At 51.7% G+C, this 12,612-nt stretch overlaps 4 protein-coding genes across 4 annotated transcripts; 3 read left to right on the forward strand and 1 right to left on the reverse strand.

Annotated features, from left to right (window-relative positions):
• Nucleotides 1–319: 319 nt before the first annotated feature.
• B0H18DRAFT_957770 (uncharacterized protein) lies at nucleotides 320–3,357 on the forward strand (the record flags this gene model as incomplete). Its single annotated transcript, XM_048042609.1, has 8 exons — nucleotides 320–369; nucleotides 472–572; nucleotides 638–835; nucleotides 898–970; nucleotides 1,206–1,447; nucleotides 1,841–2,030; nucleotides 2,090–3,237; nucleotides 3,302–3,357. 8 exons carry the CDS (start codon nucleotides 320–322, stop codon nucleotides 3,355–3,357), a joined length of 2,058 nt encoding a protein of 685 aa, XP_047889190.1.
• A 2,349-nt stretch (nucleotides 3,358–5,706) lies between these two features.
• Nucleotides 5,707–6,377, forward strand: B0H18DRAFT_882494 (CRAL-TRIO domain-containing protein; the record flags this gene model as incomplete). Its single annotated transcript, XM_048040910.1, has 3 exons — nucleotides 5,707–5,930; nucleotides 5,995–6,069; nucleotides 6,140–6,377. 3 exons carry the CDS (start codon nucleotides 5,707–5,709, stop codon nucleotides 6,375–6,377), a joined length of 537 nt encoding a protein of 178 aa, XP_047889191.1.
• Nucleotides 6,378–7,016: 639 nt separating this feature from the next.
• B0H18DRAFT_1106837 (uncharacterized protein) lies at nucleotides 7,017–7,690 on the reverse strand (the record flags this gene model as incomplete). Its single annotated transcript, XM_048032694.1, has 2 exons — nucleotides 7,237–7,690; nucleotides 7,017–7,064 (listed from the first exon to the last, which is right to left on the reverse strand). The coding sequence occupies exons 1-2, from the start codon at nucleotides 7,546–7,548 to the stop codon at nucleotides 7,017–7,019; spliced, it is 360 nt and encodes a 119-aa protein (XP_047889192.1). The 5' UTR covers nucleotides 7,549–7,690.
• Nucleotides 7,691–8,577: 887 nt separating this feature from the next.
• On the forward strand, nucleotides 8,578–10,378 carry B0H18DRAFT_1029942 (uncharacterized protein). Its single transcript, XM_048030008.1, has 11 exons — nucleotides 8,578–8,844; nucleotides 8,909–8,943; nucleotides 9,000–9,144; nucleotides 9,266–9,327; nucleotides 9,380–9,477; nucleotides 9,526–9,623; nucleotides 9,673–9,674; nucleotides 9,726–9,869; nucleotides 9,926–10,046; nucleotides 10,100–10,134; nucleotides 10,189–10,378. The coding sequence occupies exons 1-9, from the start codon at nucleotides 8,807–8,809 to the stop codon at nucleotides 9,943–9,945; spliced, it is 642 nt and encodes a 213-aa protein (XP_047889193.1). The 5' UTR covers nucleotides 8,578–8,806; the 3' UTR covers nucleotides 9,946–10,046; nucleotides 10,100–10,134; nucleotides 10,189–10,378.
• The last annotated feature ends 2,234 nt before the right edge of the window (nucleotides 10,379–12,612 follow it).

A 12,612-nucleotide genomic window follows, 5' to 3' on the forward strand; every position in this document is an offset into this window, starting at 1 on the left:
TCTCCCTGACCGAGCTTTGCTCGTCACCGGCGGATCAACACAGCAAACCTTAATCGTGGGAACTGTACAGTGTCAGCCTGCCCTAAACTTGAGATGTATATATGTGTTCTGAGATCAACCATGCTTCTCTTTTCTTCCCTCACTACTAGCCATCAGCCCTATTGATAAAATCACTGCATGTGAGTTAGTGTGGCACAAGTAGCATATCTTAGATATTCAATCACCTTCATTGCCTTGACAGAAACCGAGAAAATGGAGTACATTATGCACATTCACAAACTTGTGCAGCCTATGCTGATCATCCCTGGACAGTGCTGGCATGTTCAAAACCTTCTTCAAGGCTACAGAGATCATCTTTGATCCAGCATGGTCTGCTGTGCTACTGTTGTACAATACAGCACCAGAAGGAGGATTGGAAATGTCCTCTTCTTTCCATGTGTACTTAGATCTGATGTTGACACTTCTGTGCAGTGTTGAGAAGCCAAGTACAGCCCTTTCAGAGAGCCAGAAGCTCAAGCTTCATAAAATTTTCAATGGATCAGAAGCAAAAGTTGCCTCATCTGATCTGCAATGTATGATTTCCTCAAATGACATGATTGGCTAGCCATATACTGACAATGATGATTCACTCTACAAGACTTCCAGGATGAAGAGGAGATTGAAGATGAAGATGAAGAGGAACACAAGAAGTTGGAAGAGAAGTTTGAAGAACAAATTGAACAGGATATTGAAGCCTCTGGACCTAATGTTGTCATGCAGAGTTCCTCAGGGCTTCAAGAGCTAGACTTGGAGTTTGAGTCTGCAGAAGATGATGAGCCAATCTTGACTGAAACAAGTAAGTGCAATGTGCTTTGTCAAGTATCCAACAGTTGAAACTTGTACTTTTCATTCTATCAGCATCCAAAGTGTTCAATCTACATGCATATGTGTATGTTCCATCACCTCCATATGACTTGTCTTCTGTGATGCTGTAAGTCATACATTGTCCACATAGTTTGAGAACTCAAAACACTTCAACCACACAGTTATACCAATGACATAGAGGCAGATGAACTGACCAGTCATTCAGATTCAGGGTCTAACCTCATCAGCACAGACATATTATCATTATGGGGCCTCTGCTACAACATCCAGTGTGGGCTCTTGATATGCAAGCCTTGCCAGCAAGGGATGCCTCTCTCTCTCATGCATACCCACCTCACTAGGCAGACTTTGACTATATATGAGATGAATGAGGACAAGGGCTATCAAGAGCTTAAGGATCAAGAGCAAGGGCACAGGCTGAGCATTGGAAATCGAACTGCCTTCATTAAGACAGTGAAAGAGGAGTTGATGAAGTGCAATGTGAACCCAGACTCTATCAAGGACTCTGCAACAGCAGATAATTGGAGAAAACTGAAGCTGAAGCCAGATGCTGACTCATCAGGGTTGTCTGAGCCTATTGAAGGTTTGAAGATCTACCCCAGGGCTTTTTGCTGCAACCTATGTTTAGGGCAGAACAAGCAACCTTTCTGTACCATGACTTCCAAGACAATGAGGACTCATAGGCAACATCAACATCCAGGCTGGAAACAGATATCTGGAAATAGACCTAAAGTAGTTGATACAGTTGTCAGATGTTCAATCCAGGGCTTTACTGAGGCAAATGGATGGGTCTGTTGGTTTGCTGTAAAAGATCCAGTCCTCTCTGAGACCAATCATGTTGCCAACCAATTGACTTACTCCAGTGCTGCAGAATACATCAAAGCACAGAAGAGACTTTTGTGGTCAGAAGATGACCCAACTGTCCTTAGAAAGACTTTGGATGACAGATTGTATTTGCCCTTCCTGACTTCATCAGGAATTTTGGAGTTTACTTCATCCTTTGATCATCAAAGGTTACTAAGCCTCTTTGTCCCTGAGAATGTAAAGGATGGACCAGTTCAACTCAAAAGACTAGCTAAGGTTGTCAGAGATACTTTCTGGAATGGCTGTAAGATCATCAATAAGCAACATGCTTCTGTGCGCAAGGGAATTATGGGAGACTCAGGGTAAGTGGCCTGACCATCACAATAACAATAATCATCAGGCTGACTGCTCTTGTCAACAGGGTAAGCAGTGGCAACAGTCAATTCACAGCTCCCATTTCTGAGGACACCTGGGGAAACTATGCTACTGTGCAGTTGCACTTCTTGTGGGCTAATTTGCAATACTTGAAGGATCCATTGCAAGCCCTTCAGCAACCAGATAAGAAGCTCTTCATTTATAACCAAAAGCAACAGACTGCTTTGGAAAATTTGCAGGCTATCTTGGACCATAAGCAGTTTTCTGAGGAGAGAGCTACACAGGCAGTCTATGCAACCCTCCAAGCTCTGTATTTCCCATCAAACAATGACCCTGCTGCAGTGAACATCTTCTGCAGCCCTGTCATGGTGTTCCTAGCTTGCAGAATGTTGAGTCCCACTGGTGGCCATGTTCCTCCAGCTCAAGTCCCTCCATTGCTGGCTAAAGTTCAGTTTGGTATGCGCCTGCAGGGCCTGTACCACATTGCATCAAACCTGCCCATAAGCTCAAGTGAGGAGCACAATGGTGATAATCAGTGGTGGAATTGGGTCACAACATTCTTGTCAGAGAATTTAAGTGAGAACAATCTGTCACCATTTGCAAGTCTCAGAGATTGGATGCACAACTTTACTAGGATAGTGCACCAGATGCCAAGACCAGGCACAATCTCATGGCCTACAGGGGATACATTGAGATTATCTGGGTACACTATCTCAATGGATCAGTATAAGATGGCTGTGTGCTCTGCCTTGGACTCTCTTGAGGAGTTCATACAAAACAAGGTGCTCCTTGGAGTGGACCTGGAGGCTCATGGCATCCACTGCAACTTCTATGAAATGCCAGATGTTGATGTGGAGACAATTGGTTCTGGTCCTTTCTCAACCCCTGATGCTGTGTCCTTGGATAATGCTGCTTCTGATGCATTCATCAATGCTGTCATGGCAAAGTCTGATTTTCTGGGGAATTGCTCAGCAAATGGCATCACCTGGAACACTGAACATGTCATGGAATGGCTGTCAGAAATTTCCAATGCATGGCTAGAACTGCAGCCATTGATTCATATGACTCAAGGGCTCCCAGGAAGAGCAACAGAGGAAGAAAGGACTAAGATAGTTAACACTGAGGAAACAAGGAGGCATTTGTTTGTTGACAAAGACCTGGGTACCCTGGTATTCAGGCCCAACTATCACAAAGGTATGCAAAGATACTCATACTCTTCATTGCCACTCTGACTGATATCTCTCATAGGCATCCATAGGTCAGGAATTCATAAGAACATCATCCGGGTCATACCTCACCGGATTGCCAAACTAATGTTCATCCTCCTGCATATTGTAAGGCCACTTGAGCTACTGCTCATAGTGAGATATCTCAGTGATCCAGCCAAGAAAGATCAGGTCCTCCAGGTCTACAAGGAGAACCTCTATGTTTCTCTTGGAAAAGGCTGGGACCATGTGATGCTCTCCAAAGCCCTTCATAGGTGGACAAAACATCATCTTGGCTTTGGGATGGGTGTTAGGGCATATAGGCACTTTATCACTGCTATTAGCAGGAAGCAGCTTAAACTCCCTCAGTCTGCACTTGATGTACAGAGCTTTTCACAAGCTGCAGATCTAATGGCTGGACATTCTGTGAAAGTTTCTGAACAGAATTATGCAGTGTCTCAAGATACGCCCACCACTTCTGCTTCATCGGATCACTGGTTCATTGCAGTATGTCAAAGCCTCCATTCATTCTTAGGTCTAGAGACTTCACCTAGCAAGGGACAATCCAGTAGCTAGTCCTGCATGTAGGTTGAGCCTCCGTGATACAATCAGTCCAGTAGTTGTATATATAGTAATTTTGTGGAATAGATACAGATTGTGATACACTTGCTGCTTTGACAATATGAGATTGATATACTGCCATGCTGTCAATCTGTCAGACAAGCCTACCTCACATAGTCACCTTTCAACATAGACTGCTCTGCTCTTAACATGCGTAGAGCAGACGGATCACATCATGTGTCATCAGTACAAGGCCACATACTATTATATCAAGCAACTGACAGCACACCAGTATCCAGGGTGCTGAATGATGCTGCAGCCACTCTCGCATGTCAGACTCGGCGGCGTTCAGCTGTCGACGACAGCCGAGACAGCCCTCAGACGACAACAGGTCGCGAGCAACGGTCTCGGATCCCGCTCGTGCATTCTGGCCGCCGGATGGGGTGACAGCCGTGTTCGTGCTTGGGGCCTCAGCGAGTTCGAACACCATCAGCTGAGGGAATAACCATATGAGTGGGCTTCGCCACTGCCGAACATGGCGACTGACCATGACACTTGCAGCACTTCACGCGCGCACGGTCCCTACCAACGCGAACACGCGCAGGTGATCGCGAAGGGCCGGAAATTTGGCCGCCATTCGCTGCGGACCCGGACGACAAGCGACATTATTATCTGATAGGGACGACAAGTCCACGTTCCTTAACGGGCATCGTGGACAGGCAGGGTGACAACCACTCACCGAAACATCCCGCGGCACGCGTGGTGTTACCAAGGGTGCTGAGAGGCTGGACGCGAGTCGAAGACATAGTTTGCAGGGTCAGCATGCCTATACGTCCGATCCGCGCTATGCATACTCACCGGTCAGGGCAGTCTGATCAGTTGGGCTAGGCGTTGCCCAGTCAACCTCACACTGCGTCATGGCCACAAAGCATGACCCGCTGAGACATGGACGGACATTGAGTGTCGCGCGTGTACGGACGCTGGGTGGATGGTTCGCGTCGACACGCGCATGGGCTGGAAATACAGTGAGCACTCTGGAGGCGCTCGGGAGGTGCGATGTGCTCACGAGCACCTCGAGGATCATCATGCTCTGTTGGTCGCTATGCACACCTACTCGCCGGATGCTGCGGACATGTCCCCGCAACTCAAGACGTCATGCAGGGCCGGTCAATCTGTGTCCAAGCGATGCGGACGGCGAGAGACTATCCACAGCATCGCATCACCAGGTAGGTGGACAGGCGTCGCAACTCTCTAGGCCGATTCTGCACACGATGCCACGGTCAGGGCAACAGACGAGGGCCCGCGCCGGATGATACACTCACCGCAGGATCCTGTGGAGTCTCCAGGACAACACATGGATGGTGGAGGGTCGCAATATGGCAGACAGAGAAGGACAGTGTAGTCAGCGCGTGTCTGCGTCCGATCCATACTGTACGTGCTCACCGGTAAGTCGACTCATGCGGGGACTTGCCCAGGGCACGGATGGCGGCCGGGCGTGCTTGACGGTAAGGCGGCCTCAATGGGTGACGACTCAGACGAGTGGACAGAACCACCGGGACCCGGGCGCACGGGCACGCGGAATTCTGGACAAGAGGTTCAGTGCTCGCACGATGCATGGTTGAGACATGGTCACGTACCATGACAGATCGTGGGCCCTCGATAATGGAGAGCGCAAGCGATGCACGCACGAACATTTTTGGAGAGAATGTGTACGCGGCGACGACAAACCCAACACAAACATGCTCGTTTTGATGCAGGGTATGAAGGGCCTCACCGGACAAAAATAACCCGACGTACGTACGTTGATTTTGGTGTTGTTTTTCGAGCGTTGATGCTGACGTTGCACCATACGTACGTTGATGTTGGTGTTGTCGTTCATGAGTTGAGTTGTTTGCAGATGTGGTTTCACAGGACAGACAAGGAGGGTCGGCCGGTGAGCATCCAGCAGTACGGCGGGGTGAACATCCCGGAGCTCTACAAGCACATCACGCCGGAGCGGTTCTGGTGGTACATCATCACGATGTCGGAGAGCATACCGCGCGAGATCATACCCACTGCGTCGCGGGCGGTGGGTCACCAGGTCGACGGGACGTTCCTCATCGTGGACTTGAAGGGATATTCGTAAGTCCATCATCTGAGTGCCGCGGGCGGGCGGGAGAGGGTATCTGATGCGATTCAACGTCAGGTTGGGTCAGTTCTGGCAGATGAAGGACCTCGTACGCGCTTCGTTTCAAGTCATGCAAGACCACTATCCCGAGATGTACGTCTCGCCCCGCTCCTTCCACACCTGACCTGCTCGTCTCACCGCCCATCGCCCCAACCCCGCACAGGTCCGCGAAGTTCTACATCATCAACGCGCCGTGGTCTTTCACCACGATCTGGTCGCTCCTCAAGCTCTGGCTCGCCCCGCGGATGATCGAGAAGATGGACATCCTCGGCGCGGATTACCAGGCGGTGCTCCTGAAGTATATCGACGCGGAGAGCTTGCCGACGTTCTACGGGGGACGATGCGAGTGCAGCGAGGTCGGCGGGTGCAAGTGGAGCAAGCCGATGCGAGATGGGAGGTAGCATACATACTGTATTGTATGCGCGTCTTCTGGGAGTCATAATCTCGGGCTAGGACACCTATGCTAATGGTTCTGCGCATATGGAGGCATAGTAGGGCTACGCAACGGATGGACTCGAACGCAGTGTTCAATTGCTTCCGGCAGCCATCCATAGAGCGCCGTCGCGTCGCGCCTCTACGCCGAGATGCCTCTCCGGAGCCAGTGAATCGTGATGAACGCGGTTGTGAACTTCTGCGAGACAATGCCCGGCTGGTTATTGTTTTCCTCGCGTCCAAGCATCCTGAGGGCCCAGCACACTTCCAGTTGGTCTATCAGCCCGAGAGATTTGCGAAGTCGAGTCTTCTTGACACCATACAGTGCGAACGGAGAGCGGTTGCTCATAACGTTGAGAGGTGCCGGAAGGAATCACTGTTTAAAACCTCGAGTATACGCAGGCTCAGGCAGCGGGGCCGATGGAAGCAAGAGGCTGAAAGCGGTGATCGACGCTCGCGCCGGCCCTGGCGGAGCGTGACTGTGGCGGCGCCTCGCGTGTTGTTGAACTTGTTCTTCACAACCATCGTACACCTCCAGAACTGTGATACTTACCTCTACACGTCGAGCTGTACGTACGAGTGCGAGACTAGGTCTAATCAGTTGAGTGTTATTTCGTCAGACTCGGAGTGCCAGCTTCTGTCAAATACTGACCGAGCTACATAATAATATGCAACAGGAGCGAACGCGACCTTACGCTCGAGTTCCCGGGCCCAACAGTTATCGAGTTCTGCTCCGGTCCCCAGAAATAGTTCACGAGTAACATTCTTATACATCATGAAGCCCTGCATCTTGGAGGCTGATCTCGACTCCATACCGAATGAACTTACGAGGGCGTTCAAGGACTGCGCAACAACTTGGAAGTACCGCTCCGGCTCCTCGAAGAACGCTAGGTGAGAACTCTTCGAGGACTGCGCCCACTTCGCCTTCGAGATCTGCCAGAACAGAGGGCCGACGACAAAGTTTCTCACCTCATCGTCTGCGCCATTTATCACCAGCGTCTCCTGGGAGATCTTGTGCAGGTCGTCGAGCATCGACCAGGCATCGACCAACTCTTGATGGTTCCGGTGATCTAGAACTCGGATGCACCGTTCCTGGACACAGTTAGCAGTGGATGGTGAGTGCAGAGCATCACCCCACATGATCGAATACAACGTAGGGCCTTCCTCCTTCGCGCGGAGCGTTTCCTGTGCCAACTTGGGGACCGGGACGACTTGACTTTACAGCTCGCGAAAGTCCCATCCCCTTCCTTGACTGTCCGTCGTGCCCTCCCTTCAATCTCTCCGGCGTCTCTTGCACATCGTTCGGCACGCCCTTGAGCAGCTCCTAGGCTAGTCTATTGCCACAGCTCCATCGGCAACGGCGTCCCTACCAAGACCATCCGCTTCAGTCCCTCCTTCGCGAGCCCGTGAGCGTCATGCCCTACGAATGGCCACACAAGTCGAAGCTCTCTGCAATCCTAAGCCTCTCGACGAGGTTCGCAAGCGCCTCGGCAAACAGCTGTACTCTCCAGAACTCCTTCGGCCTCTTGCGGAGGTGCGTGCTCTGCCCGATGCCGAGCTGGTCGTAGCATATGACGGGGCACGTTCTATATGTAGCTCATAGTGCGTCGTCATAACTTGATGTCCGAGGCCAGGCCTGCCGGCGGCCGTGTAGAACGAGGGCTGTACCACGTCTGGTAGGTCTTGCAGCTGATCGTGAAGTCTTGTATTTTCAAAATCATTCACAGCGCGGATGTGCGCATTGCGTTGCTGGGCGGAATGCGCGAGTATTTATGTGCAGTACTTAAGACCTGGCAACGCTTTCTCTCAGCGACGTTGCGCGAGGCAGATCTACGGTGCCATCATGTCCGTCTTACTCTGTCAGAAACCCGATCAGAGTACTGGTTGTCCCCGGAGAGTTCGGAGCTCTGTTGGGTACGCTTCTGCTTGTTCTTGCTGAATCATCGAAGCATCGCTCCCCTTGGAGTGTCCGAGAGCGCCCCGCAGCTTGAGCGCTATGAGACAGAAGAAGGGGGCCGATTCGGAGTTCTTGAGCACCGGTCGCGCGTAAGACCTTGCACCGCTCTCGTATAGAGACGCAGTTCGCTGTCAATGGCAGTGCTATGCAGAGACTTTGTGAGGGTAAATCGTTTTCAGCAGTGCACCGGCAATCGATCTCTCGGTACCAGTTAGGTGAGTAGTTCGGCCTCCCTCTAAATTCCGTCGGGCGCGCTGATGTACCAAGTTAGCTACGGTACTCAGACAGGGTGCGAGCGCGGGCCTGTCATTGTGATGCATCATCGGCCGGACGACGCATCACATATATTGGCCTCGACATGATGTGCTGAGCAGCACCGGTGCCCGGTCAGTGATACTGTCAGAGTCGCTCTCATCGCACGACAGATCGATTCGCACCCCCATGTCTGCCATTGACACTGCGTTGACGGGATATGCCAGGTATGATCCCAGCCCAATCCAGCCTATCGCAAGCCACTCCTCAGTGACAATCGCCCCATTCCAGCTCCGTTCATGATTACAACGCCCTCGCCACAACGGGTACGTTTCGAGTTCATGTTTCGGTACACGCCCTGATGACTTCATTACTCTCGCAGTGCTGCTCTGTTATGACTGTCTCCTGAATCTCGATAGAGAGATTCCGCTGATCTGGTCCCGGAGGCCGACAATCATCTCCGTGTCTTATGTTCTCTGCCGATATTCCATGGTGCTTTACGCAGTCCTAGGCTGGGTATCGTCTTCGTCTAATTTGGTACGATAGCTCCGGTGTCCACCTCACCGGAGGTCACTCCTAATACTACTTTGTAAACGTACGTTCGACTCCATTCTACGTTCACCTCACTTGTGCTGAACAACATCGTAGATGTACAGCCGTATCGAACTCTCGGCATGTCCTTGGTGTGCTTTTCTCTCCCGTCGTAACAGGTGTGCTCTCAGATTCGTCTTGACCACCACGGATGCTGATCAATCTGACTAGTTTCTGCATATGTCAAAGTCTATGCTGTCAGTAGACGTGACTGGGGGTGGACGTCCATCGCTGTTATGCTGGGGATTGTCTCTCTCGCCACACATATCGTAAGCCTTCCCGGCATCATTAACTCGGCTTGCTTCATCTTCTCCTAGTTTCTCTATGCGATATCCACCTTCAAGATAGCCACACTTCCCGATTTCGTAGAGTCTTGCATCGAAACGAGAGGTATCTCCGATGTCGAATTAAAGAGGTGCGCGTCATTATCGATTGTTCAACCCTTTATATATGAACCGGGACAGATGTGAGCCTCTGTCAAGCTACAGTCTCAACTCTGACCTGATTGTCTGCATAGTAATCATTGCGACACGCATATGCGCCATCACGTCCGACCTCACCGTAATTGCAGCGATAACATATCACACGAGAGGGCAAGGGATCCTCAGTCAAGGCCTGCCCCAGAGCAGACCGTCACTCGTACTCCTCATACAGAGAGACGGTGAGTGATGCTCGGCAGCTCAGGAGAACGAGCCTTCGCTGATTGTCCCAATTAAGGATTTGTGATGTTTGTGTAGGTGCTAAAGGGAGCTTTCGATGGCTTTAGATCGACAATGATGATGTGTCTAGGTTCTTCGCTGTCCTCAATATATTCGCCGTTGCCCTCTACTTCACAGTAGTAAGCATCTACGCTCGTCCGTCACTTAATCATGCTGACAACAGCCGCCATAGCCGTACGGCTGGGCCTTGACGATATTTGTTGACCCGTGAGCTTCGCTGCGCCGATACCGCTTGTCTATAGATCTGACATCCACTCATTGCGCCATCTCCATCATCATCTCACGCAGCGTCTTGCGACTCCTGGCAGCGACCAACAACAGCGTGCCAGAGGACAGCGATGACATCGAAACGCTCCACTTGTCCTTCGTCCAACCAGAACAGCTGCCCACGGAGCTGTCTAGTGTGGTCCACTACACCGCGAACGTGTTCAATGCAGTCGTCTCGCGAATTTTGGCAGAACCGGACGATGTGGAGGACACTACGCTTGCCCCGACTGATAGTTCATGCGAACCCCCGGAAGTGAACGGAGATGGGTGCACAGCAGGTGAGTACAAGCAGCCTACGCTACCGATTGATCTGACTACTGTTATGGCGCATCTAGAGAGGGATGAGGTCGAAAGGTACTCGTCATAAGGCAAGTAATATATGCGCTATTCCGTCTCGGCGTCCATTCGGCAATGCTGACGTGGACTGTACGAAACTTAGCTGAATTGAATTCGGCGGGAGCTGTACGTTAGTATTCTCAATTGCATTGATATTGTATGTTTGAGGTACGCCGGTTAGGTTCTGCGATGCACTGAGGGCGGCTCCTGGGCGGCTCAGCAGTTGAATATGATGCGCAGATGTGGTGTGGCATTGGTGACTCAGACGCCAGACCGAAAGGCTCACAGGGTTGCTCTGAAGCTTAAACAGCATATGGCACGCAGCCTAGAGCTATGTGGCAGCACGTTTACGTGCTGGACGGTTCTCGCCACTCGGACCTCCGAAATGATGTAATCGTTATGCGTGTTCACTATTACTGCATTGAACAAAGTCGTCCGGCTCAACGTCGACGTGTCCACTGTTGTACGCGTACGTGTCCGGAGCCTGCTGGTACCGATTAGGGACTAGTGACTGGTTGACCACTCGCTGTATCTGTGCCATGCAGGTTGGGAGGAGGCGGACGCGACCACGTGATACTTATGTAGTCGCGGTCGCTCAACCGAGCCAACGGTCGCCTGAACCACCACCAGCGCATCTGCATCCTTCAATGCAACTCTCACTATGGCCGAAGAATATCGCGGGTTCAAATTTTCCATTATGTATGCCGATCCTCCCAACAAGTCCGCGACCTCCGTTCCCGGTTCCCTTGCCGGCAAGTATCGGTTCCTGACTATGGCTTACCACGAGTATCTGCCACCGGAACGCGCCTATGTATCCAACCTTGAAGACGTAGTCATCGAAAACAAAAATCGCAAACGTGCAAATCTGCTCGATGTTGACCTAGACGGTACGATGGACGTCGAAATACACGAGGTACGATGGCGAGATTGTGGCTTGAGACATCTTACACTTAACCCCTTTCTTACAGTTGGTGGAATCACTTCGGCCTGACGTGAAGACCGAGGCCAGATATGAGGAGGCATACGCGGCTGTAGATGGCCCCTTCCTTGTATAGAAGGCATCCCCGCTGGATCCTTGGGAACCGTTGACGACATTGGAGGAATTGGTCGCCGTTCTTAGTGCATCTATGAGCCTTTCATACCTCTCGTCACTCACAGCGCCCATAACAGCTGTCGTGCCTCCTCATCGCCCAACGCGATCATTGGCCGCGTTGCGAATAGTGGGCGAGTTGGTTGCACAAATTCGTCAGTCTACTCCCTCTTCGACTACAGCATACTTTTAATGGCCCTTCATCCCTCAGATCGTGAAGGCATCGCCGCAGCCGCTCGGACAAGGGACTCACCTTCGACTGGCGCCACGGCCGTTCGCCGTACTGAGACTCAGGTCGAACGTACGGACGCCGTGTACAACTACCGACCACTCAGTCTGGCCCCCCCACCCATCACGATCTATCATCCCGTGTTCGCCAAGTTCCTCTGAATGATGGCTGAGTCGCAAGTCTTCACGCACGAAGAGCTCGATGGCGCTCAGATACCGCCATCGACAAATTTTCTCAACCACGATCATCTCCAACGCATCTGGCGAATCTGATGTAGACGGTGCTGTGTATTCAGCGGTTGTGAACAACAAATTCTGCACAGTCACCGCGTTGACCAAGGTTGCGCTCGAGGTGGGCGAAGGTGTCTGCGACCCGCTCGCGCAGGTAGAGTGTGCGTACGTGGCTCTATACTCCTCTGACGAGGTGTGTGCGTGCTCCCAGAACTAATGTCCTTTCATACTGACATTCTACTGCACCCAGGCTCGGCCTGTACGACAAGCGTGTTGCTGTCCCGCATTCCTCATAGGGATGGCAGGGCCCAATATCATAGTCAGCGGTGCAGTGTTCGCCGACCAGCTCATCGCACAGACGCTGACGGACTACATCTCCGTCGTCCCTCGCCCGGGGCAAAGGGGCCGCTCCCCGCTCGACGATGCCGGCCATCGCGTTGCGAGACTCTTCTGGGCACTCAAAGTGTGTATCGGAGATTTGAACAGATACTACAAACAAGTCGCACAAGAGGTCGCCCCGCCACCTCCGCCGC

Source organism: Fomitopsis serialis (genome assembly GCF_022376445.1).
Source record: "Fomitopsis serialis strain Sig1Antser10 chromosome Unknown B0H18scaffold_84, whole genome shotgun sequence".
In the NCBI taxonomy this organism is placed as follows: Eukaryota; Fungi; Basidiomycota; class Agaricomycetes; order Polyporales; family Fomitopsidaceae; genus Fomitopsis; species Fomitopsis serialis.

Coding starts and splice junctions, on each gene's coding strand:
- B0H18DRAFT_1029942 (XM_048030008.1), top strand. CDS start 8,807: ATGTCTGCCATTGACACTGCGTTGACGGGATATGCCAG. Junction 8,944..8,999: donor CAACGCCCTCGCCACAACGG/GTACGTTTCGAG, acceptor TTACTCTCGCAG/TGCTGCTCTGTTATGACTGT. Junction 9,328..9,379: donor TTTCTCTCCCGTCGTAACAG/GTGTGCTCTCAG, acceptor CAATCTGACTAG/TTTCTGCATATGTCAAAGTC.